This window comes from Apteryx mantelli, chromosome 2 (genome assembly GCF_036417845.1).
Source record: "Apteryx mantelli isolate bAptMan1 chromosome 2, bAptMan1.hap1, whole genome shotgun sequence".
NCBI lineage: Eukaryota > Metazoa > Chordata > Aves > Apterygiformes > Apterygidae > Apteryx > Apteryx mantelli.
Window position 1 is genome coordinate 94,444,887 of NC_089979.1, and position 24,812 is coordinate 94,469,698.

Here is a 24,812-nt window from a genome sequence, read left to right on the forward strand (position 1 = left end):
AGCTCAATTTTGAAGTGTTTGTGGCACATTCTGTCATACCTGTGGAATAGTAGGTCTTCTTTTTTTTAATGCTAACTTGTAAGGTTTATTTATCACTGAGCATTCAAGTCTTTGCCAAGAGCAATGAGGGGAAAATGCACATCACCACAGGCAAGTGTTCTAACCCCTTTTTTTCCCCTCCCCTCTTTACAGGCTGCAAAATACAAGCTGGCAGCTCTGCCTGTGGCAGGTGCAGTCATTGGTGGAGTGGTAGGGGGTCCTGTTGGTCTCCTTGCAGGCTTCAAAGTGGCAGGAATTGCAGCTGCACTTGGTGGTGGGATTTTAGGTTTCACAGGTGGAAAATTGATACAAAGAAGAAAACAGAAAATGATTGAGCAGTTCTCTTCCAGCTGTCCAGAGCTTTCTCGCCAAACTGCCAAAAAATCCAGCTGAAGTATAATTTCATTATGACTAGGAACAAAAGAATAGTAGTCATGGTGATGACAGACTTGCAACCTTATGCTTCAATACAAGGCTGAGTTGTGTTAATTTTGACAACAGTACTCATGTTCAGGGGTGTGTGAAATGGTAATGTCAGAACTTACGGGGCTTTTTCTTTTTAGATATGATAGGAAACATCAGTCCTATAACTTGGAGAACTATATGGGTGACTTTTAATTACAAAATTCTTAGGTGAGCCATACTCACAGCAGTAATGATGGATGACAGGTGCTTCATGCCCAATTTGCACAAAATGTCTTGCAGACACTAAGAAAGGCATTTGGAAAACTGTACTGCTCTCCTCAGGAAAGGCACCCATAAGTTGGAGCATTTACTGCAGTATTCCAACGATGAGAGCATAAAGTCCCATCCATCTTTGTAGTACCTTAAGATTTACTTTCATTTTTCAGTATTCCCAACCTCCTCCTGTATATAGCCCAGTGTATGAATGACTACACCTGTTCAATAACTGTACAGGAAAGCATCTGCTGTCATAGGTAAGGTTAGAACATGGAGAGGGGGGAGAGGGGAACCCTTATGTATATCCAGCACCTGTCTGCATCAGCCAGCTGAGATCAGCATCAGCTTTACCCTTTTTCAGGTGCTACAATTTTTTGTTGTTTTAATTGCAAACACCCATCTTGTTCAAAGTGTAGTTAAGAGTTAAATAGCCTAAGGTACAAAGCCTGCAGGCTTGCTCCTGGAGAAGTGTCATTTTCCATGACTGTTCACAGCTCCAAGCCTTGTCCTGAGAACTGCTGTACAGGATTAAGTGCCAAACTCTGGAATTCTGAGCCAGAAACCACAGCCTACTTAAGCAGTGTGCACTGCTAGATGTTGCCCTCACTTCTTATATCCTTACTTTGCTGTTTAAGAATGCATTTACTTCTGCAGCTTCCCTGTTTGGATACAGGAGTATTAACAAGTTCTCATTTTCACATAATCTTACTATGCACCACAAGGAGGTCCTACCTCCATCCTTCCAAAAAAGTTCCCGTACTATTGCTGCTACTATTGGGGAAAAGGGAAGAAATCATCAGTTCTTTAAATCATCAATTCTTCTGAGCCCTGCAAGATAATACTTGAGTTCGGTTGTATTTGGGTGAACCATCAGTCAGTGTTCAGTGATAGGACTCCCTAGCAGGCATAAGACTCTGTAGCAGGGAACACTGTATTAGGAAGCATACTGTAACAACAGGAGATCTTTTCTAAACAACACTTTGACATCATCACTGGAAATAACTGTCTGCTAATGGCAGATGATAGGCTTTTGTGCCTGGATACACTGCAAATGCTGCTTGTTACAGCATCTTTCTGAACAGTTCTTGCTAAGGATTTTTAAAATAAAAATATGATCAAAATTGCTATCAGTCAGAACATCTTGTCTATTTTATGTAGGGCTGAGGCTCAGGGAAGCAATGTGGGCAAGAATAGTTTTCACAAGTAATCACTAACATTGTCAAAACTGCAAGTGTTAAAGCCACAGTGCCTACATCTGTAAAATCAGCTGAAGTGGAAAACATGACTTGAGTTATTCAGCTCATTTGCTCATGTCATGCAAAAAATACTTCAAATGAATCTACTCTGGCTGTAAACACATTTAATGAGCTTGTAACAACTTCATACTAAGGTTGTTCTTCCTTTAAATTTAGAAATTATTGAACAAAGGAATGAAACTGAAAAAAAAATATGTTCTTTGTAAACTGTGATTGATTCTTTGATTTTAAAAGGTTATGTCTACTTTCCTACTGTATGCTTCTAACCTTTGTGCATTTGAATGACAGCAGCCACGTCAGAGACATTACAGACTCCACCCTCTCCCCCAAGCTGGACTAAAGCCAGGACAATCTATGCTCATAGAATGGAATTACTGTCACAAATTAGACAAAATGAGCTTAGTATGTGCTTGTTTTATGAAATGTCTAGCACAAGAACTGTTCTTCCTCCTTACATCTTTAAGGAAGCAATTTCAAAACATTGTGTACACACTAAAATTGGGATGCTTTTATTTAAACTATGTTTTTTAAATGGATGGGTTATTTACATATGGAGGAAACATGGGCAACTGAATAACCAAACTAGCATTTAAATTGCTAGGGGTGTCAGAATATATACAAGATATACATAATTCTTTCAGACCAAATAAAAGCTTTTCCCTATCAGATGGTTTGTAGTGTTTATTTAGAATGTCATTTTTTATTTCTTTTCAACATCTAAAAAAAAATTAATGCCTCTCAATTTTTATATTATTAAAATTATTTTATTACTAAAATTTAAGAATCCTATATTCAGTTACCAAACACATGCTTCAGCTACTGAAATATTTACATTGACTGAAATTAACACAAGTTCCTAAAATGTCGCACACGTCTGGTAACTCAAACATGCTAGCTCAAAAATTGACTTATCTTGAATTAGAATGAGGGTTTGGAACATTTTTGTTCTATACTGGGACAAAATTAATGGCTTAACAACTTCCCATGAAAGCCCCGAGAAGCTTTCAAGGTAGTTGCTAGCTGAGCACCCAATGGTTAAGACCACCAATGTAAAAGACCAGAGTTCAAGTGCTGAATGTGAAACACATCTTGCATTTTGGCCAGCATGATGCACTTGCTCTCTCCATGCAAATTCTGTGTGTCATCAGATACTTCAGAAATTCAAGTGATACTCAAAACTGCATCAGGCATAATTAGGCTTCAGCTGTTCAACATTCTACTTGCAAACAGAAAACCACTTAAAAGTCAGGACATCCAGGTCAATGGTCACCAAGAACCCAGCAGAATCAGGTCCGATTCCAGTGAATACACAACATGAAATGACTTGAGTGCATAACTATCATATACTTACCATGTCTAATTGTCTACCTAGTGCTGGGATGCCAAAGCTCTGGGAACAAGTCCTTACTGAGAAAAATCATACTTAGAATAAGCAATGGGGAGGCACATCTCTCTCACTTTCCAGATGAAAGCACCAGCCACTGGACTGTTGGCTGTATAATGAGGTAGGTTCTCTCTCCAGAAGGACAAGTTTGGACACCTTCCAAAAAGCAGCACTCATAAATAAGGATCCCAAAATGAGGAACCTCAAAGGACTGAGATCAGTACTTCTGGGCACATGCAGAAATTGACTAAAATTTCAGATGCCTGAACAACTCAAAAAAAGTCTGTAGCACCTACAGAGATACCAAGTGGCAGCCTCAAAACTGTACCCAGTTCACATCTTTGGATTCAAATTGAGAAGGGATATGGTTCAGCTGCCCAAACACCTGATTTGGCATGAGATGGAGAAGGGGACAGAAAGAAGATCTGACTTTTAAGCACCTAATGTGAGCTCCAAAATGGAAAATCACAAAACAGACCAAAAATTACACTCGTAAACAAAATTTTGCAATGGCCAAGTGATGGACCTAGACACTTGTCATTGAGTACTGTACAAATCCAAAACTAGTTATTAGTCTCCAACAATGCATACAACATTAAAAGAAACTGTAAGATGGAAAAATATGCATGTATTCATCTCAGCATGTCTCAGCAGTGTTCTCAAGCAGCTTAAAGATTCTTTGAGAATGCTTATTCTGGTATTAAGCACAACAGAAAAACAAGGAAAGTAGTAATGCCTTCTTCAGAGCAGAATTCAAAGAACACACAATAAATATGACGTAAGCCACACTACAACAGTTACAAGGGTAATGCAAAAATCTGGAATGGTTGGTAAGTAAATGTCTGCCAGTAAGGCAAGGGCCCCAAAGGAAGATGACCATCACAACACTTAAATACAGAGATCAACTTAAGACTGACAAAACTAAGTTGGCAGTCTGCCTCTAATACTCCCCTACTTTGAAGGGTAACATTCACGTTCTTTTAACACAACTGTCTGTATAATAATCTTAATAGCTCAAGGAAATCAGTGCAGGTCAATACAACACTATCATTGAAGATACAGCTGCATCATTAAGACTTTCTTCCCTCCCTTGTAATAGCTTAGAAATTTACATCCAGTAAAGCACCACACGAGATTCTGTAAAACTTCAATTTATTCCCCTCCCAAGTATCCAGAATAGACCCTCTTAAGTTGGAGAAAAATGTGACAAAGAAATAGATTACCAAGATAACTGTTCACATGAAGAGGAAGAAAAAAGCACATACTACCAAGATTACACAGAAAACAACCCAAAAGTCCTATTTAATGGGATAGTGCAAGTTAACAGCATGTCTCTGGCAAGGATACCTTCATTTGAGTTATAAAAGTTTTACAGAGTTAGATCAAGAGTCTGGATGGGTCTCTGATATTTTACTATAGCATGAGGAACGTACTGTGTGAAAGATGCTGTACAGAATGACCCACCAAACAAATGTATTTACAAGCCTGGGAAGAAAAAAGAATTATTTTTCAGTTTATTCAAAATAAAAATACACATAGAATTATGAAAATATAGGTTTACTATTTCCACCACACAGAAGTCAATGCTGCTCTCTGAAAGACTTGCAAGATTATTTCAAGTTTTTAAAGTTCATCTTTTTCCCTCAATAAGGTGTACCTATGTTCACTGGGTGCTAGTTTCTGGAATGAACTCTCTGGTGGGCTGCTTGCTAAATCCTGAACTGGCTGAAAAACAGAACAAACAGTAAAATCATTGATTAGACTCATTTTAATAATCAATTGCCTTGATTAATACAACTTTTAACATTAATTATGAGACTGCACAAATGTCCAGCATTCCCACAAATTTAGCACTTTTTTGGAAGGCGCATTAACTCCTAGACAGATGGAATATACATCCACACATACATTAACTAAGCATCTTCAGTTAAGGACATTCCTTTCATTAGCACATCTCATAAAGAAAACTGCCATCACACAAGTTTCTGTGCAAGTGACTAAAATGACTTAAAGTATTTCAAATGTACCCCACTGCAGGAGATCTGTTCAAGTCTGTCTACCACTTGCTGTGAAGGAATTCTGCTTTGAATATTTGTTTTTGAGGTACCAGGGCAAAAATCCCATTGCTGACACACTTAATATTTTAAAATTATTTTCCTATGGAAATAATAAAAAAAAAATACATACAACTCAAAGAGACATCCATGACCTAAGACAGCAGCTTCCAGTATAATTTTAAGCCTAGTATATCCATAACACAGGCATACACATCTTCCACAAGATGGCAGGATGCCATGTAAAGATGAGACAGTAAGCATACCTAGGTAACTAGAATTTTTATGCATTTTTCAAGGCAGAATGGAGACAGGAGCAAGTTTACAACTCTGGGCAACCAGACTCTGCCCAAATATGCAGCAGAATCCAGACAACTGATAGGCAATCTGCTCCTTGGCCAACCTTTCTCAAAGCAATTGTCTCAGAATATTTCTTTCTCAGACACTCCCATCCAGCTCAGAGCTACTGACTAGCCTTTGCCTCAGTCTCCAGCATTACTCAGCCCTATTTTCTGTGTCTCATCCTGTTGACCTGAATTGAAGTTGCTCAATAAATTCCTAAGGAACACAGAGGGTTACCAGTGAAGTGAATTACTGCTGGGACAATACTAAGACATGTTTTCACAGCCACTCACCACAACATTCAAATGCAGTTATTCTCACTGCCCAAGGCAATCTCTCTCTCTCCTGTTCCATATTACAACCAGCCTGACTATCTGCCTCCTCTCCAGCGACTGCTGAATACTGAATACTGAACCCTTCCTGCAAGGTTCTACTTGATGCAGACATCAGCACTGCACACCAGCCTGAATGTCATTTCCTCTGAGAAAACCTGAAGCCAGTTAAGAGTTTATGTGAACAATGTTAGAACAGTAAGGAGCTGGGCATATTCCAGTGTCTGGAATGACACTGATCTTGTCTACTCATCTTCTCTGGGCCAGTCACTTACAACCACACAGCTACCGTGAGGCCACATCCACACTGTGGGGCACTTGGAACAATCCCCAGCTCAGTAATCCACCAGCCTTTGTGGCCACTTGTTCAGAGACCTCTTTAGTATCCACTTTTTGCATTACATATTACTGCCCTGGTCCTCCAGGGCTTTCATGCTTTTAATTTTTATTTGTTTATTTTTAAACTTTGAGCAGGGCCACAGGAGACTACACTCATACCATTAAGCACAGAGCCATCCTTTCCACATCCCATACATAACCAGGGAAATGAACCTGTAGCCATAAATCTTCCCTGTCCCTGACCCATAGGTTCTGAGCTAGTCCAAGGCACCCTAATACAAGGGCACAGGGTCTCCTCTGGGACCAACATGGCCTTTTGAGTCCTAGACAATGCAACCATTGAAAAAAAAATATTTTAATTTTTTTTAAAAAGGTATTACCTCAGATCCCCTCTAAAGAAACAAGACGACTGCCTGACAGTCTGTCATTTTGCAGTTTTACAACATGATGCCAAGAGGGTGACAGAGCACTGGAACAGGTTGCCAGAGAGGCTGTGGAATCTCCTTCTCTGGAGATACTAAAAACCTGCCTGGATGTGATCCTATGCAACTTGCTCTAGGTGGCCCTGCTTGAGCAGGGGGGTTGGACTAGATAATCTCCAGAGGTCCCTTCCAACCTCAACCATTCTGTGATTCTGTGAAGAGTGTGAGCCAAGGAGTATATCATGAAGATAGAAGGCTAAGCTGGAAGACTGGGCTGGGCAAAGAGAATGGGGAGTAGTGAGGTCTTCTCTTTTCTGCCTATTGGATTAAATTAAGCACTGAACTGCTCCCAAGTTTTGTCTGGAGAGGGATCTAGTTGTTATGCTCCTTAAGAGACCCCAGTAGCGACTGACTTCCATACGTGGAAATATGGAGTATAACAACCCTGGAGCAGAAAAGGGAGGAATCTAAACTGACAGATGCAGCCTATGCCACTGCTATTAATGCTGCTTATTAGCCACATTAATAAAAGTAGCAAGCCCTATTACTGCTTATCAATCTTTTGTTGATGCTCTAATAATCTATCTCCTGTTTGGACTGGTGACTATAAGTAAATAAGTAAAACATTCAATCAATTCATGTTTCCCCCTGGAGCACCCTCTCACAGTGGGGGGTTGGGGGGAGAGAGAAAAAACACAGTGCATCTATGATGAACATATAACCATTTTTCTCACTTGAGCCCAAGAGCTTCTGTCTCAGTGGAGAAAACAGATATTTTTACACTCTTCCTTTACACAAGGCAAACAAATTGTTCTTTCCCTAATGCTCTCCCTGCCTTCAACCAAAGAATTTTTTAAAAGAAGGAGCCAAGCAGAAGTAGCAACATTATGTTTCTATAAACAGATTTCTCTTTCAGGAAACTGATGTTTCTTTTATATATATATATATATATATATATATATATATATATATATATAAACATACATACATATATATTTATATATAAATATATATATATAAACATACATACATATATATTTATATATAAAAATATATAAAAACATACATGTTTTAAAAAAAATACTACTTTCATAAAGAAAGTAGTGTATGTTTCCTTATTAAACAGCCAAATTAAGTTTATCTGTTGTAACCTTACCTGACCAGGTGCTACATCAGTGGGATCAGGGCCATGATGAAACTCTCTATGCAGTTTTCCAGAATGCAAGTCTAATACAAATTGCTTCAGTTTACCTGGAACTCTGGAACAAACCAAACAAGAACACCCACAAGTGACAAATTAAGCCCAAAAAACTCAGAAGATATAAAATACTGTTTAGAGTAGCCAACACCTGTTCATCAGACATACTATGTCCACTTTTAAGCGATTAATATAGGACAGAAAGGCAAATGGACAGAAGGTTGATTAATGTATCCTACCAACTTCTTTTCCTTTCCACTGTCTCCTGAGAACACAGCAAGTACTTCATCATTTCAATAACTCACACAGAGCTATGCTAGCCAATAACTTCATTGTATACTCACTTCAGCTCCCCACTAACCATAATGTAAGAGAGAACAGCAGGTTCCAAATGCACAGTTTACAAATACAAATGACAGTCGGGTAGCACTATTGACAAAACATCTTTGAAAGGTTCTCTAGTGCCTGAGTAGCTGCATATACACTAGAGATAAATGCTAAGAGGATATCAATTTAAATCTAATCTGAGATCATCTACTGTCATCCACAGCAAATGTGCTAAACTGCAGCATCCAATTTTATCTGTGAAATGTCAAATAAACTATAAAGCTTAAAATGAAGAGTTGATCTAATAACTATTAAAGATGAGATCAAAAACTAATGTGAGCACCATGCATATAATCAAAAAATAATTTATGAATAAGGAGACAGGTTTTGTAAGGAGTCTTTTATTAGGCCAATTATCAAATTAAGGGAAAAGGTACACAGTGAGGCTGTAAACAACAGTACTACAGATCATTATAAAACTTACAGATAAAAAGTAGTATAATACAGAAACAGAGGGTATCACTAATGTCCATAACTGTATCTCAGCAGTATTACATTTTCAACCTGGCAACAGCAGACTAAATAGGGCTGGATGGCCAAAATTTAAAGACAAATATAGGGTGGTGGTCTAATTTGTCTTTGAAGTGGCTATTCTCCAAACAGAACACTCCCTAAAGAAAACAGCAACATTAAAGTTGAGGAAATCTTAACAGGCCAGTTCTGAAAGTATAGTGTCCAAACCCTATTGGTTGGTGATGGCAGTGAGATTTCAGGATGGGAATGTCTGGGACCAGTTTGGAAACAAAGGGTCTGGAAAATATAGTTAAATGGCAGAAATTCTCAGAGGGGTACAAAACTCTCATAATTATTAGATTTTATCTATTTATAAAGAACCCCCCCAAACCCTCAAACACAACAAACAAAGAATAGCACCGCATGAGCAAAAAGCACCTCTGTTCCCAATCAGTTAGGTACTTCTAAATATCATCTCAGTCTCCTGGAGCCAGGCTGAACAACTATTTACCATTAAACAACTGTCTACAATCCTTACATCTCCCTCATCTTTCATTTGTAGTAACAACTGGTGTACAATCAAGCAAGTAGCTGCTATTTCTTGATAGTGTATCACAGAAACAGAATAATGGGCGTAAAAAACATAGTATGAAAGTCTAAACCAAAAACCTCTATTACACCTATAAGAGGTATTAATTTATTTTTAGGACTGTTTCAAAAGTGACAGTAAAAAGACTACTTTCAAATTGCAAAAAATCCCACTAACATGTGCAGTAAACATAACCTTCTTTCCAAGAAATACAAAGGAGGAAAAAATAGTCACTTTCCAAATTTCAAAATGCATAGTTTTAGATGTTCAGAAACACCACTACAGATCTAACACTGACAGACCACACTTTAAAATTAAGCCTGTGGAGAATTACAGGGAAAAGTTGGGTGTGAACCCTCCTGCCAGATGTAAACACTTCAGATAGAAAAATGCCTGCTGGAATGGCAGACTGAGACACTGGGTTATGTTCATACTGAGTGTTCAGTCTGGGCTTTGAATTCTTGGCTCTGATCCAAACGAACCATAAGAAAATACCCTGAGTTTTTAAAACTATGAACAGGGCAGAATTAAAGCCTCAAAGTCTAGACTTCTAACCTGGATTTAACATACAGTGTATAGGCTGGTATCTCCTTTGAGAGAGAAAAATAGAGCTTAACACACAGCCTGTACACAGGACAGAAGGTTTGTTTCATGCTGATGGTCCCTGAAGATAATGTTCACAGCTCTTCACTCCTCAAATGAACCATGAAGATCTACTTCCTCTGACTGCTTTTGTGGCAGTGCAATAAGCAGAGACAGGCTGATGTAAAGAGGAATTATTGGTGGTATCTCACCAAAAGCACTCACAGATAATGCACAGCCATATTCCACACTGGGCTCAGAAAACTTCAGATACACATGCCACAAGGATTTCTCTACCAGCGTTCCAGTGTCAGACTAATGCAGGAAGGTTAGAACTGCACAGCAGGAAAAACCAAACCAGCAGTCTGGGGATTCTTACACAGTACATTTTACAATACTCATTGCATAACACAGCAGTTAAACATTCTATACGAAATTCTAAAGCTTTTAAAGTTGGTATTTTTAGATCACCACTAAAAATACCATGTCAGGCTCCAAATACCTAACTGCTATGAAAACAGCAAAACTTAAGAATCAAAAGAATAGCAGCATGTATAGACTTAATGTGAGATTCTCTTTTAGTATAAAGCAATGCAACTCCACTTAAAGACTTCACACCAATTTATGTTGCCTTAAGGCTCTGACACCAAACCATACATAAGTAGTAAGTCTTACCTATCCCAGATTTATTCATCTCCCTGTAACAAACAGTACTGTTTAAAATATAAGCACATGTGTTTTCCTTCCTTCTTCTCAACAAAAAGTGCACTGGGAAGGGTGGGGGGGGGCACAAAAACAAAAAAAAGGAGTACTTACGACAGGTCATTGAAGTCAGGAAAGACATACATGTGCCTAAAGCTATCAATGGCAATAACGGGGCAGTCTGCTGGAGTCTTCTGAATATGGAGGAGTGGGTGCCTGAATTTATCACAGTCAGCATGGAGGAAGTTTATTGTACCTTAAATTGTGAGCACAGACAAAATTCACGTTAAGATTTTTTTATTATCCTGAAAACCTAAATACTTTCATAAATATTATAAAGGTAGAGATATTACATAGATATTGCAACATGCAAAATTTGAAAGTTATTTAAATAGTTAAGCCCACCAAAGTAACAGCTTTTCTGCAAATGTTTCTGCCCACAATATAAACTGAAGTTTTGTTTAATGACCTCTCAAATTGTATGAGCTCATTTAGATAAGAAGGATTTCTGAAATGTTTACTTACTAATATATTTTGTTTCTATTTTAATCATTTCCAGAGGAGTCAGCCCTCATTGTCAAAAGCCCTTCGCTCTCAAGAGCTTTAAAACTAGAATTGTTTGGCCCTTATATCCACTTTACTGAATTTGCCTGAAAAAAACCTCTATCAATGAAAACATCAAATAGTAAGGAGTTACTACAAACCCTTTTCACTTATTAACTGTCGTGCAACCTCCTGTTGGAATTTCTCTAAACTCTCCAAGTCATCTTTCATATGGAAAAGAATGAGAAAAGGAAGGCCTTCTTCTGTCAGTTCCTGCACAAAAAAAAATAAATAATAATAATCATTTCTTCCATTTCTAAAGGATACCTAAGTGATTTCAGTAATTTTTATATTCTTTGAGATCTCTGCTTTAAAGACAGCTGAAAGAACAGGATTAAAGACTAACTGCTGACCGTTCATCTAAAATACCTGGGTGACACACAGCAGGTGTTCTTCCCTGATAATCATATACAGCAATTCAAAGAATTAAAAGTATTTCTTATCAACATTTTGGGAAAGGATGAATGTGCATTTGAATACTTGTTCAAAAGAAATAGCTCAATTTTGAGAAACCGCAACCTCCTCATAGATTCAGTCAGAGATGGAAATAGCAATGAGGTCAGAACACCACAGTATTAAATGCTAAGAAAAGCTGAGTGTAAGCGGTAGACCTGGTGCTAACTTGGTTCATGTTGTAAGTTGGTATTTTCCTAGCATAATACAAAGAATGAGCATCTATAAATATCTCCATCCTTAAAAAAAAGAAAAAAAGAAAAAAAATGCAGAATTAATGACAGCTACATTCCTTGCAATCAAGTACTGCTCTTTTGCCAATAAGAGTCTCTTGATTGGTCATCTGTATAGTACCCTTATTAGATTCACAGGCTAGTATATTATTAAAATTGATGAACAAATGAAAACCTTTGTTGGATGGGCAAGCTTTACTTCCTCATAGAATGCACTCCTATGGACAGATAAATGTAGGAACTCTTTGACTATTTTATTCAGGATTTTTGTTTTATTTAAAAACGACAAAGCACTTCCTTGCTCCAAAAGTGATTATTAGGCAATTTTGAACATCAGCTCAACCTATGAGAGTTGGAGAAATAATCATTTAACAACTATCTACGACCTTGCCAACTTTCATTTGTATAACTGGTGTACAAACAAGTGCTGCTATTACTTTGATACTATTCTGTATCAGAATAAAATCTATGCTTTTTGAGAAAGACAGCACTCATTCATTCGATCACCAAACAATAGTTTCCTGAGATATCTTCAATTTGTGGTAAGTTGGAAGAAACGCTTTCCGTACCAGTAAGCAGCCAGTTAGAGCGTGTACATGAGATGGCTGTCACTCTCCTTTCAAGCAAGTCTACTCAATTAAGACAAAGCTTCATCTTTTAATGGCGGATTCAGAACATACTCATAATTTCAGTGGTCTTGACTAAATTGAAACGTCTCAATCCATCCTTAAAGCAATTGCTAATCACATTTGCTCATTCTCATTTTTATACATATGAGCTGGGCTGGGTCTCAGCCTCCTCTCCTATTAGGCAATGGGAAAAAAACAATCTGTTTCATACTGTTATGTTTATGGCTCCATTTCTTCGCCACTTTTAGCAGATATGTTTTCAGAGGAAGAAATCTCAAACAGAGTGTGGGTATTCAAAGCTCCACTCTTGCTTGCAAAGCAGCTAAAAGGACTACCTTTGCTTCAATATCTGTAGAATTTAACCCTTGTATGTGGCAAGTCACATTGTGAAATCAATTAATCTCCAAACAGGTTGTCAGGACAGGTGGCTTCAAAGCCTTGGTAGTTTTGGCCATAGCTAGCTTCAGTAAAATATCTTCCTTTGTTTGCTTTTCTATTCCAACTATTATAGCAGGTCTTAAGTGATCAGGACATGGCAAATGCAATAGCAATTTCATTTGCTTTGCTGCTCCTCTCAAAATATGGCTTGTTTGGCAATGAAAACATCAACAGATTTTTCTATCAGAATCAGAGCTTCCCAAGTTTCTTCCATACGCCTTTGTGAAACTTTTTACCCTTTCAAAAGTTTACACTTCAGCACCACACTTGCACCACATGATTTACTGCAAGAAGATTACACAAAGCATATAAGAAAACAAAACAGAGCTAGCACAGGTTAAACAGTGATTTCTTTTGAAAGGTATTACTGATCCCAACAACCTTTTCCCGTTAAGTACAAAGAATCTCTCTAAGATGGACAGTCATTTCAAACAGAAGACCATATTTTAGAGTTCAATAACGATGTGTTGTCTAAAGTCACAATGATGAACTCTGTTCAAATCTTGCATTTTCCTGGCTAGCCTGTTCTCAATACTTACCAGATAATGAAAACAAAGAAAGAAAATGGGGGGGGGGGGGGGGGAGGAAGTAGTTTACAGAGGCCAATTTCAATTTTAAATTGAATTCAGTTTGTGTTAGAAATTTTTGTCTTTATCTTATTTATACAGTATTCTAGTATCAAAAATGCAGCTTAACAATCACAGCACTTCATGTTTTTACTCTATAGTTTTGTGCAGTGTACATTAAGAGTCTTTTTAAATCCTATACAATTTCAGCAGGCAGAAGTATCTCCGTTTTGGCATGTTTAGATTTGTTTGGTTACTGGCAACACTGAAATTTTTAAACAAATGTTGCTAGGCAAAATGTCAACTTGGAACAACCTGGGATTGTAAACATCTGCCTAAGTAAACAGGAATAGAAGCTTACAAGAATACCCAGAAAAATCAGGATGCAATGTGATACAAACCGACAATGATGAACCTTGGCTTCTAAGGCTCAGAATCCAATTTCACCATGGGAAAAGTACACTGAAAATTTATCACGCAGTTCTAAAAATGTTGACATGTGGCATCTTTTACATATTGAGATGCAAATGAAGAATTAAAAATTGTTTAACTAACAGAACTTTCCAATAAAACTTGGCAGTGTTGACTAGATGGTTGTATTCAACCTATTCTGTTCATCCCATCCTATCTCTCCCTCTGTTACGTAATCTAATGTGTTCTGTGTGCTTAGAACAGCAGTGTTTTAGATGCTGTACATGTAGGACGAAATGTTAAAAATTTTTCTTTTCTTTTTTTTTCTTTTTTTTTTTTTAAGTTGGGGGAGGTGTAAATATTTGGGGAGGGGGTTTGTAAATTGAGAACAAACAACTGATTCTTCTGCCATATGATTGGTTCTTTGTTTTCCAGTCCCGTGTGAACAACATACTGTAATCTGTTACAAACCTCGCCAGTTTTTCACAGATGATATGGCTAGTTACAAATACTCCTTTTGAGTTACTGTGAACTTGTTAATTGTTTTATTTTCTGCTGGAAATTTTACAAATAATTTATAAGTTGGAGCTGGAAATGGATGAAACAGAAGAACAAGTAACAAAAGAAGAAAGAAAAACACTGAAAGAAAATAAGGGCAGTGAAAAGAAAGATGATGTTTAAAGGCAACCCCCAAAATTCCACCTTATGAATTACAGCTAAAAGAAGAAACCCTAGGGAAAGGAGATGCAAAACTAAAAAGATCAAGAACATACCAGTGCTTAAAGAAATATCACATGATTTTTATTAGAATTCCCAGAAACGACCAGCTGCACAGCTGGTCAACCACCATTCAATAAATTTATTTATTAGATAATACATTGGAAGTGGGTCAATATATCAGTACTTTTCTACTATTAACCTTAACATTAAATTTTAAAAAGCTGACTGAATGATAGTCCACAACTGTTTTCTTCTTTTGAACCGTCACAGACATGTTTGACATGGATATTTTCTACCCTGACTAAAAACATTTTTTCAAGCTCATAATATATGCAAAAAGCACTTAAGCAACATTTATCTATTGATTTTAAAACAAATCAGCATTTAGTCATAACCTCTGCCTAAATAATATCATGTGCTTATTTTAGATTAATAATACAATGTACCAAAGAACAACAGCCATATGTGCCTCCACACATGCACATATTCTCATTCTTACATTTCAAAGTGTACACGCTCTGCAAATCTTCAGATTCTTCTGATATGAGCTATATGCATGATTATAATCTTCTACTCTGGTACGGTATGAAACTGCAACGAATTTGCTTCTAGTATAATCTAAAAGCTCCAATACAATGAATAGATACTGAATTACAGCTATTTTCTGTAAAAAGCAAAGCATGCAGAAAGTTTTTTGCCATGGATTGAACACCTTGAAAGAGACATTTTGGTTTTGAGGAGGAACCCCCACCTCCAAAAGGAGAATGGTAGAAAAAAATTCTTACCTCCCCATTTTCAAATGTAATTTCTCGAACTAGAGGTACACATTTATCTTGTGTCCATGCATAAACCAAATCAAAATTTGTTATAGAGCCTAAATACACCATATCTGGAGCATTTTCCTGTTGAAAAGAAAGAAGACGCTAGCTGAGAAACAATAAAAATGACGCTACCAACAAATAAGACTACCTGACATACAGGTGACAATATTTACACAAATATGGAAGGCTAGTCTTACAGCAACATTCAGTGGTTGTGCATGCAACATTTCTATGAACTACCTTACCAAAGTACAAGGGGCAAATAAAATGATCTCTTATACAATCAACTGCACTTTCTAAGATAATTTAAGAAGAACTGAAAAGGTATTTTGCTTCTAAAGTAGGAATGATTAGAATAAATGTTATTTAGACTTCTGTCAGATATAGAAGCAGTACCTTCATCCTTAAAAAAAAAAAAAAAATTAAGATACAAACTGCATGCAGATATTAAGCTCTTTCATGCTGATACTTACAAAGACTCACCAAAAAAACCCTTCAAAGTGCTACAGGACTTGAAACTGGTATTTCACATTTGCTTTCTCAGAGAGATGTGAATAAATAATCTTTTTTTTTGTTTACTAGAAAGTTTAACTCAGAAGTCAGTGCTGCCATCTTTTAATATAATTATAATCTTGGTTAACACCAGGTGAAGCAGGGACATGATTAAACACATCTGAGTTTGGAAATGCCAATATAAACTAGGTAACCTAACAAATTCTGTCTTCACAGAAGAAGGCTTGAAACTGTTTCCCCTTAGGTTTTTTCTCTTTTGTAAATAGCTCTTTTTATATATTAAACTTGAAAGAGAAGCATATGTTCAGATTATAATTACATTCCTAAAAAATCTTGCAGATTTTTTTTTGTACTGCATTTTTTCAAGTAAAACTATGTCCATGAGAGTTTGTTAATATGCAGTTAATTTTACTAAATATTTTTATGAAGAGAACAACTCTTAGCCCCAGGTAGGCTAAGCCATGTAAGACAGGCAAATGACAGTCAGAAGAGCCCTAGTAATTCTCACTTGCTTTGAGAAAAATAAGGTGTACCAGCTAGTGAATTTCACAGTTTGAGACATTCAAAGAACACAAAATATCTAAATACCTGATAAGTTGACTGTGTTTCTAGGAAAAAAACAATTACTGGACAATGAAATTTAAAATGACAGATTTAGGTTTTGTACGCTTAATAGAAAACAAATGAGACTGAGATCTTCATTTCACCAACTCAGAAACACTAGTTCCTATGACCCAAACTATTTCTCACAATATTTAATGATGAAATAAAATTTGGATTTGAGATGCAGTAACATACTGAATGGTTTGAATATAGTCCTCATTAGTTCATATTCATACATAACGAGAATAAGCAGAATAAAATACTTTGTTTAGACTTACCCCTGGTGGCTTGTAGATTACATTGTCCCCGCTAAATCTCTCTGGTTTTGAAATAGCCCTACAACAAACCAACCAGTAAGCATGTCTTGGTACAGACAAATATAACATAACTGTGTTACCAAAAATCATACTTTAATTTGTCATATCTCTTTTACTATTTTCCCCTTCAATATTCGACAATTAAAATAATTGATCTTTCAATTAAACTGTAAAGTGACTCCACAGAAAGTTGGTGTGGCCTGATGAGAGGGCAGTAAGGGAGTCAACAAAATTTATCTGTATGAATAGAAGTCTGGAGTAAAGGCAAAGTGCAAGTGATAAACACTGGTACAACTTTCAATAAGGGACAGATTTGGAAAAAGAAGAAGTGAAATAGAACACCACCGGAGAATAATCTTTACCTCATTATTAAATCAGATAATTTTGTAAATTGTAAAAAATAAAATAATAAAATAAAAACGAAAAACAAAAAAACAAAAAAATACACTTTTCTTAAGGAAAGAAAGGAGAGAGAAATGGATTTTTGTTTGCATTTGTTCTTCCTGTACAATTGTTTATGCTAGAAATTTGGGTCTTATTTATGCTGATAAAGAAGGGCCTTGTGGAATTCTGCTTTCCTGGCACAGGTAATGATAAGGAGATGGGCAGCAAATAAGCCCACACTGCCCATTTCTATCCTCAAAACAGATCAAGAAAGCACAACAAGACACAGCACACTATTCTGACCACTGATGCATTGGTGCATGTGTACCTGGAGAATACGTGCAGTTCCTCTTTGCCATTTGCCATTCAGGTTAGTATTTCACCTTAGTAACGCGGCCCCCCCCCCGGTCTCTGCCATATTTTGTGGTTCCTTAAGCCCAATCACAAAAGGAGCATTCTGAAAGCTGCTAGCTTGCACCTCAGAAATGAGCATTTCCTATTAAAATTAATGGGAACAGCTACGTACTCAAAATAGGAAAGAAAAAATAAGGAAAACACCCCCCCACACACACAAATGAACCCTTTCACTGTCTTCAGACATTAAAATAGGTCTCCTCTTCTTAGGTCTCCTCTCTTCTACTCCCCCCAGTGTTCCAGCACAACTCACATTGGCAAGACAGAATAGATTAGTTGCATATGTCACAAAGAGTGAAATGAATTAACTATTTCATTTGCCTTTTAGCATAGGCTAAAAAAGAAAATGTTAACCCCTGAGAAACTCTAGCTAAGGCTTCCAGCTTTTCCAATTAGTATCCATTTCAAATTGCTTAAATACAAGCATTGTTCAAGACTGATTAAGAGAGAGAAGAGATGGGAAAAAGACAAGTATAAATATCTCAATTTATCTCACTGCAAGATGAGATGAATCCCCCAGGGTTCAGAATAGATTAGAGGACCAAACAACAAAAGACAAAGCAATACTTAACTCAAAGTACTTATGTTTTATTTGTTTCATTTGATCCAGTTATCCTTCTCATATCACATACAAAAGACATGTCTTGCATGGTATGCTACACCTATAACTACTTTGACAGAGGTGCATTAAAAAAAACAAAAAACAAAAAACAAAAAAAAAAGGATTTTTGTACTCCAGTGCTCCAATAATGCAAAATTAGGTGGACAGTAACAGGAGTTCTGGCATGCCCCTCTTTCTCCCCATTTTTGTCCTCCATTTTCATTTGCCTAGCTGTATCTCAGAACAAAATTTATTACAATGGCTCCAGAACAAAAGAATCACTATTCCTTTGCGATCATCATCACTGAGCTAACCACCCACATCCCAAACAATCCTTCACTGAATACGAGTAAAGGGAAGACATGGAGGCCACCTGCCCAATCACTGCTTAATAAGCTCATAATACAGCATAAATAAATAAAAGCTGTAGAGTACAGACTACTGTGGAACCCAATAGGTCCTCTTCTGTGTTCTTTCACTTCAATTGCTGTTATTGTGACTGATTTGTATCAGACAGGTCAAATAACATGGGAACATAACATGAAAATCCCAAATCCCTGAAGATATTCCTTTTAAAAATTGCTACCAAAATGAAAAAACTTCCTTTTTTGTTTAGACTTTTCTTCTTGAGGCAATAACCTGAAGGAGAGGTGAACCTCTGGAACCACACAAACCCACCGTATTTGTTTGCTAACATCAAATCAAAAGAGTTCTTAGATTCTCTTCCATGAATTAGCTACATTTTATCATAGCCTTTTCAGATATAAGTATTTTTTCTTTTGTTTTGTTTTTCTGCATTTGGCTTCCTATGCCATGACTCAGCAGCACAACGCCATTCTCTTCCACTTCTGCAGACATTTTTGATTCTCCCCTGTTGTAGTTCTGTCTTCAAAAACTAACTCTGATATATCTTTGCAATTTCTCCTGTAGCTTACACAGATCTTCTCTCTCATTCATCTCTCTGTGGTCACCTCTGATCTTAACAGAATTGTAAGAATCAGTTGTTTCAAGTACAATTTTACATATCAAGATGATCAGCAGCCAAACACTATAAACAAGGTTTAAAATAAGCCATTAAAACTACCTAAAGCCAGAACAATTTTGGCATAGCAGGAAATAGCTCTGCCATGACAGAAGTTAGTGAACAAATTATTTTTTCTTCCTGCCAAATTGACCATTTTCAGTTCATTTTAACCTACTAGAAGTCTGAACACGACAGCTCATGTTCCAATATATCTGATGAACTCTTTGTCCGTACCAAAATCAGAAACCCCTTCCCAGGCGCTGTTGGGATGCTCTTTATCTGTCTTACCAGCAGAGTTTTTAAATGAAGAGTCTGACTGATCAGGGCCAGCAACCCATGAAACTCTTGGCTATTTATAACCTCAGTAGAAAACACTGTTCTATAGCCAGTATCTCCCCTGGAAGTCTATTCACACACAATTTTTTTTTTTTTTTTTTTTTTTCAGGAAGCCTGAGGATCACAGCCACTTGGAGATGAAAGCATATTTAGTTTCCAGGATTGCTGTTTGGAAGGCTCCACTTTAAAACAGTAACAGTTCCAGGCTAGAAAGGGAACAGAAGTCTGGAGAAGAGTCTCAATAAGCCTGCTGGGAAATCTGTAGTTACACAGGCTGGCTACAAATAATAAAACTCTGATCTGTTCCATTATGTTTGCTTATTGCAAAGTTAGAAAGCTTGCTAGAGATGCTACTGAAGCAAAAGCTTTTCAGGAGCAGCACGCCTTTCCTCAGAAAATGGATGAGTAGGATGTAGAAGCCTGCCACCTGAAAGGTTTCCATCTAGACTAAGCCACGTATACAAGGCAGATTACTTCTAGAACTGGATAGCAACTATGGGTATTGCACTTTTAAAAACCAGAAGGCAAAAGTAAAGCTACTGGAAGCTATCTGAGATGGAAATTCATGTGTGGGAAAACAACTACTACCACATATCTGAGAATGTACAGATAAATACACTGTTCATTTAAAGTAAAATAGATTCTTTGAGTTTCTGGATAGGTAACTGCTTGATTCTGTTCCGAAGCATGTAACAGCATCATTCATTTCAGGTCCGGAACATGTAAATCATTTGGATATTATTTTGATGTAGCCAAACTGAGAAGCAGCAAAAGAGTGGACGTTCTAAGAGTGTTTGCATCAGGGTCCTTTTAGTTAACAGATATTACTCCAAAGCTATATTTGGCCAGAGAGTAACCCACTTAATCAGAGCTTGGCTGTCAACTGGGAGCTCACAGAATTAAGATTTACTAGCAGAACAAATTAAAAAGAGATTAACAAAAGCATAATGTTAGACATTTTTGTACTGTTCAGAGAGGAGAGAAGAAAAAAAAAAAAGCCTTACAAGAAACTTAAACCCCACTTCCTCCTTTGTTCACTGGAAAAGCCAGCTATTGCAGTTTAAGCAATACTTCCACATCAAACTGGCAAGCTCTCTAGCGCAAAGAAAGGGATTCCACAGAAACCTAACAGCTAACCTCAGAACTAGGGTTACTTAAATACACACTGTCCAGGTTTATTAGTGCAAAGATAATAAAGCAACTACTGTTAGAAACCTAGGGCATCAACTTTTTATTTTCAGGACGAGTTAAAAATAACATATCTAAACAAAATGTACAGTAACTACTAAGAACAGTATCCAACAACAGAATACTAACACTGTGCTGTGGAAGACTCCGTATTTCTCATTACGCCAAGCTGACCTATAGCAAACTAAAGAACAATAAACTTGAACAATGGAAGAGGGAACCTTAAAGCTATTGTTATCTCACTAATGATTTTAAAAAGGCACTTCTGAGAAGAACAGAAAGTCATTTGAGAGGGTTTAAAAAAAAAAAAAAAGTGCAAGCAACTACTAAATAATTTCTTTTTTCCAGAAAAGAGGAGGAAAAAACCCTATAAAAATGGTCATATTTTAAATAAAAATAAAAAAATTAAGAGGTTGCTGAAAGGAGTTACTCAGTCTGTAAAGCTACAAAGCTGTTAAGTCTCTGCCAAAAAGTTCTCAAACTCTTCCCTATTTGTTCCCCTCTCCCTCCAAGGAAGCAGGTTCTTGGGATGCAACTGACTAGCATGTCTCCCTAAAAACTCTCCCTTTACATTTAAACTATACTGATGAAGAGCAGAAAAAAGAAAAGAATGTAAATCAAAGTCAGATTTCACAATTCAGTCACATTAAGACTAGAAAGATCTCCCCCCCCAGCCGGGTTTCTCTCAGTGTATTGATCTGTTAAAGTCTAGTTCCTTCAGTTCTGATACAATGGAAGTATTAAAAGAGTTCTTTCAATTAAATTATATATATAATTCATTAATGTAATTTCAGTAATGGAATAATGAAATCAATACATTTAAAAACTTACCCAAACGCAGACAGGAATACACAATCATCATGCAAAATATTTGCTACTCTTTCAAAAGTTCTGTAGTTGTCAGAGTCCTTTTGCTCAAAGTATCCAACAATATTTCTTCTACTGCGCTGTAAAAACAAAGGTTAAATTATAATTTATCTCAAATTATGAAAAACTATCTTTACTCCCCAAAGATGATAAATACAGGCATGCTGTTCACTCAACACCAAATTACTGGGCAAAATCTATTTCCTCTCTGCCTCCAAATAATATGCATTATACAAAGAAAGGTTTTAATATTTAGAAGCATTCTTGTGAATATTTTTCCAGTGAAGGAATAATAGAAGTATCTCGTTTCATTTCAAATGATTTAATGGTAAAATAAGTAATTTGGTAGTGGTGTTATTCTGACAAAATTAAGTTAAAAGGGTTATTAATATTGGAATTAATTTGTAATACTGGAAATAATGATCTGGTTTCATTGCTAGTTTAAAAGCAGCACCCACAACACGTCTGAATGCAACTCTGCACCCCCCGCTCCCCGATATCAACATGTACTTCAAATACATTATGTTCCACAAATTCAAAATAATAATAATAATAATAAAAAATACATGAATATACTTTGAAGGAAGAACATCAAGACTTACATCAAGAGTACTAATTTCTTCCAAATCCTGGACTTCCTGTATAGGATTGCTCTTCTGTTGCCTGATATAATCTGCTATTGCTGTCACAGATCTCTGGCCCCTGTATTCTCTCTTCATCATCATTCCATTCCGGAAGAGCTTCAGGGTTGGGTATTTGCTTATCCTGTATCTCTGAGCTATGTCCGCTAAAAAAGAAATTAAGGGAAAAAAAAGTACAAATAAATACACTGAACATGAAATCTTAAAACATGCATGTGTGCACACAGCATGTGTGCACCAGCAGTCACACATCTGTAAACAAGAGCAACCTGAAAAACACTGCAGAGGAGAGAATGGATAGCTACAGTATTACTATGTGCATAAGTCTAGGCTCAATTCAGTCAACCACATTCACTTAGTACACTTCCTATGAACAACTAGGAGGGCAATTTAAGAGATAAAGACAGTATAACAAGCAAACAAGAATCCTAAAAGCTTGGCAAATCTCAGTTAATCCATACAAAAAGCAATTTTAATAAAATAAACCATCCCCTCTTTTTTTTTTTTTAAACTCACTACCTTTTATATCCCAAATACAGTGCTGAAAATACAACTGTCATTTCTTAAATTTAAGAGAACTTGAACCCTGGGCAAAGTGCTTCTTTGGACCTAGGAAGGCCAGAAGACTGCTGTTATAATTCTTAGCTGTTCAGCTTTTGAACAGACACAAAATTTCAGCCTTTGAAATTAAAAGACCTCTTGTCGACCAGTGTCAGCGATTCCTTAAAGACATCATTCACATCTATACTTGTAGCCCAACTTCTTTTAGACTTGGACTGCTCTCATGAAACACAGAACTTTCATACGATGAAGCAACATGCAATCGCATTAATCTAACATAAAAGCTTAATAGTGTTAAGAACTTTCGATTTTCACCCTTATATAACAGTTTAGCTATTTAACTGTTATTTATTCATTAGATTTACAAGCTTAAAATAAATAAAAAAATAAATAAAATGGAAAGAGGTTTTAACAACAGCACAATAAAATTAGAAGAGGAACAAAGAAGGAAGCTGAGCGGTAGAAGCAATGAAGCCCAGTTTCCTGTGAATGTTCCCATGTCCCATAACTTCAGCCACAACTATCACAACAATCCAGTTCTTCCCTATACCTTACCAAAGTACTTCAAGTGTCCCCTTGTCCCTCTTTCACTTTGGTTAATTACTGGGGCAGAGCAAGTTGCATCAAGTGCAGCAGCTAGATCCCAGATATGCATTCACAGGGTAGCTTACGCATAAGTATTAAGTGGTTAATGGCACACTGAACAGGCTCCATCACTGTTGAGCTCTTACTGAAACCTTTAACAAAGTTCATTGGTACTTCAGAGTTTTGAATTCTCTTCCCTCTTTCAGATGTGGCTGAAGTTTGGCAAAAAAGCTTCAAGGAGTTTTAAGAGCACTGAATGGACAAACAAGGCACCAGCATAAGCTTTGGATTCTTAGGAAAACAAGGCTAAAAATAAACAGTAGAGACAAAGTAGCTAATTGCCCAGTAGATTTTTGCAAGCACTGTTTTTGCTGTTTAATTAAGTCATCCTGTCAACTCCTGCCCTGGAAATATATCTAGAAACAAACAAAAAATCCCACATGGCCACTATGAAAACCGAGTGCCCTCTAATACAGGATGGGTTCCAGTTTATCTAAATCTCAAAATCTAACCTAAAAGCCAATTCAATCCCAAGACCTGATCAGTCTGCCCATTCTTCAGGGCTTCCATCTTTTTGAGGTGACTAATTCTAGTCAACCGTATCTACACTGCTTCTTGTGTACCTTTCAAGGAAAGAAACAGAGAAGTTAAATGGACTGCCTTATCCTTTGGAGACACTTTAGTGTTGTCCAGTCAACAGATGAGGGAGGCACTGAAACTGTGGACTGAATGTATGTCTTGCTACTTTTCACTGCTTCCATAGAAGCCAAAGGATACATTTCAGGTGAATTAGATTAGCCCATGGTAGCTGGGCAGCTAAATGAAGACAAAACTGAATTCCACTCATCAGCATATCTAGAACAATAATGAATAATATAAAAAGTTAATCCTCTCTGATAAGAATGTCCATTATACTCACTTAAATTTAATACAAAACAGATTTGCTTACATTTAATCTTTTTTAAAAAGAAAGGCGACAGAAGTCTTTTGAAAATTATTACTTAGAGGCAGTTGTCATGAGCAAACCGCTGAAACTGGAGAGCTAACATATATCTCTTAGCTGTAAACCAAAATTAAATCACTGTGCAACTGGAAGTCAGTCAGTTCTCTATCGAACTGAATCTATAACTGCCATCCAGACCAA

The 24,812-nt window shown here is 36.8% G+C and overlaps 2 protein-coding genes across 10 annotated transcripts in view; one reads left to right on the forward strand and one right to left on the reverse strand.

Annotated features, from left to right (window-relative positions):
• The window catches only part of STX17 (syntaxin 17), a 52,689-nt gene extending 31,878 nt beyond the window's left edge, over positions 1-20,811 (forward strand). For 2 of the 6 annotated variants that reach the window (XM_067291094.1, XM_067291096.1), the window contains exon 9: positions 2,265-2,642. In XM_067291094.1, coding sequence (XP_067147195.1) covers positions 2,265-2,507 — 243 coding nt within the window. In that variant the 3' untranslated portion in view covers positions 2,508-2,642. Of the gene's footprint in view, positions 1-192; positions 2,643-19,935 lie in introns of those variants that run through there. The other 4 variants (XM_067291095.1, XM_067291097.1, XR_010883405.1 and 1 more) reach the window with 3 other exon arrangements.
• Positions 4,496-24,812, reverse strand: part of ERP44 (endoplasmic reticulum protein 44) — a 58,406-nt gene continuing 38,089 nt past the window's right edge. For 3 of the 4 annotated variants that reach the window (XM_013957727.2, XM_013957728.2, XM_013957729.2), the window contains 8 exons: positions 22,484-22,668; positions 21,846-21,961; positions 17,029-17,086; positions 15,599-15,715; positions 11,465-11,576; positions 10,875-11,016; positions 8,006-8,108; positions 4,496-5,085 (listed from right to left, as the gene is read on the reverse strand). In XM_013957727.2, coding sequence (XP_013813181.1) covers positions 4,984-5,085; positions 8,006-8,108; positions 10,875-11,016; positions 11,465-11,576; positions 15,599-15,715; positions 17,029-17,086; positions 21,846-21,961; positions 22,484-22,668 — 935 coding nt within the window. In that variant the 3' untranslated portion in view covers positions 4,496-4,983. Of the gene's footprint in view, positions 5,086-8,005; positions 8,109-10,874; positions 11,017-11,464; positions 11,577-15,598; positions 15,716-17,028; positions 17,087-21,845; positions 21,962-22,483; positions 22,669-23,638; positions 23,754-24,812 lie in introns of those variants that run through there. The other variant, XM_067291100.1, reaches the window with a different exon arrangement.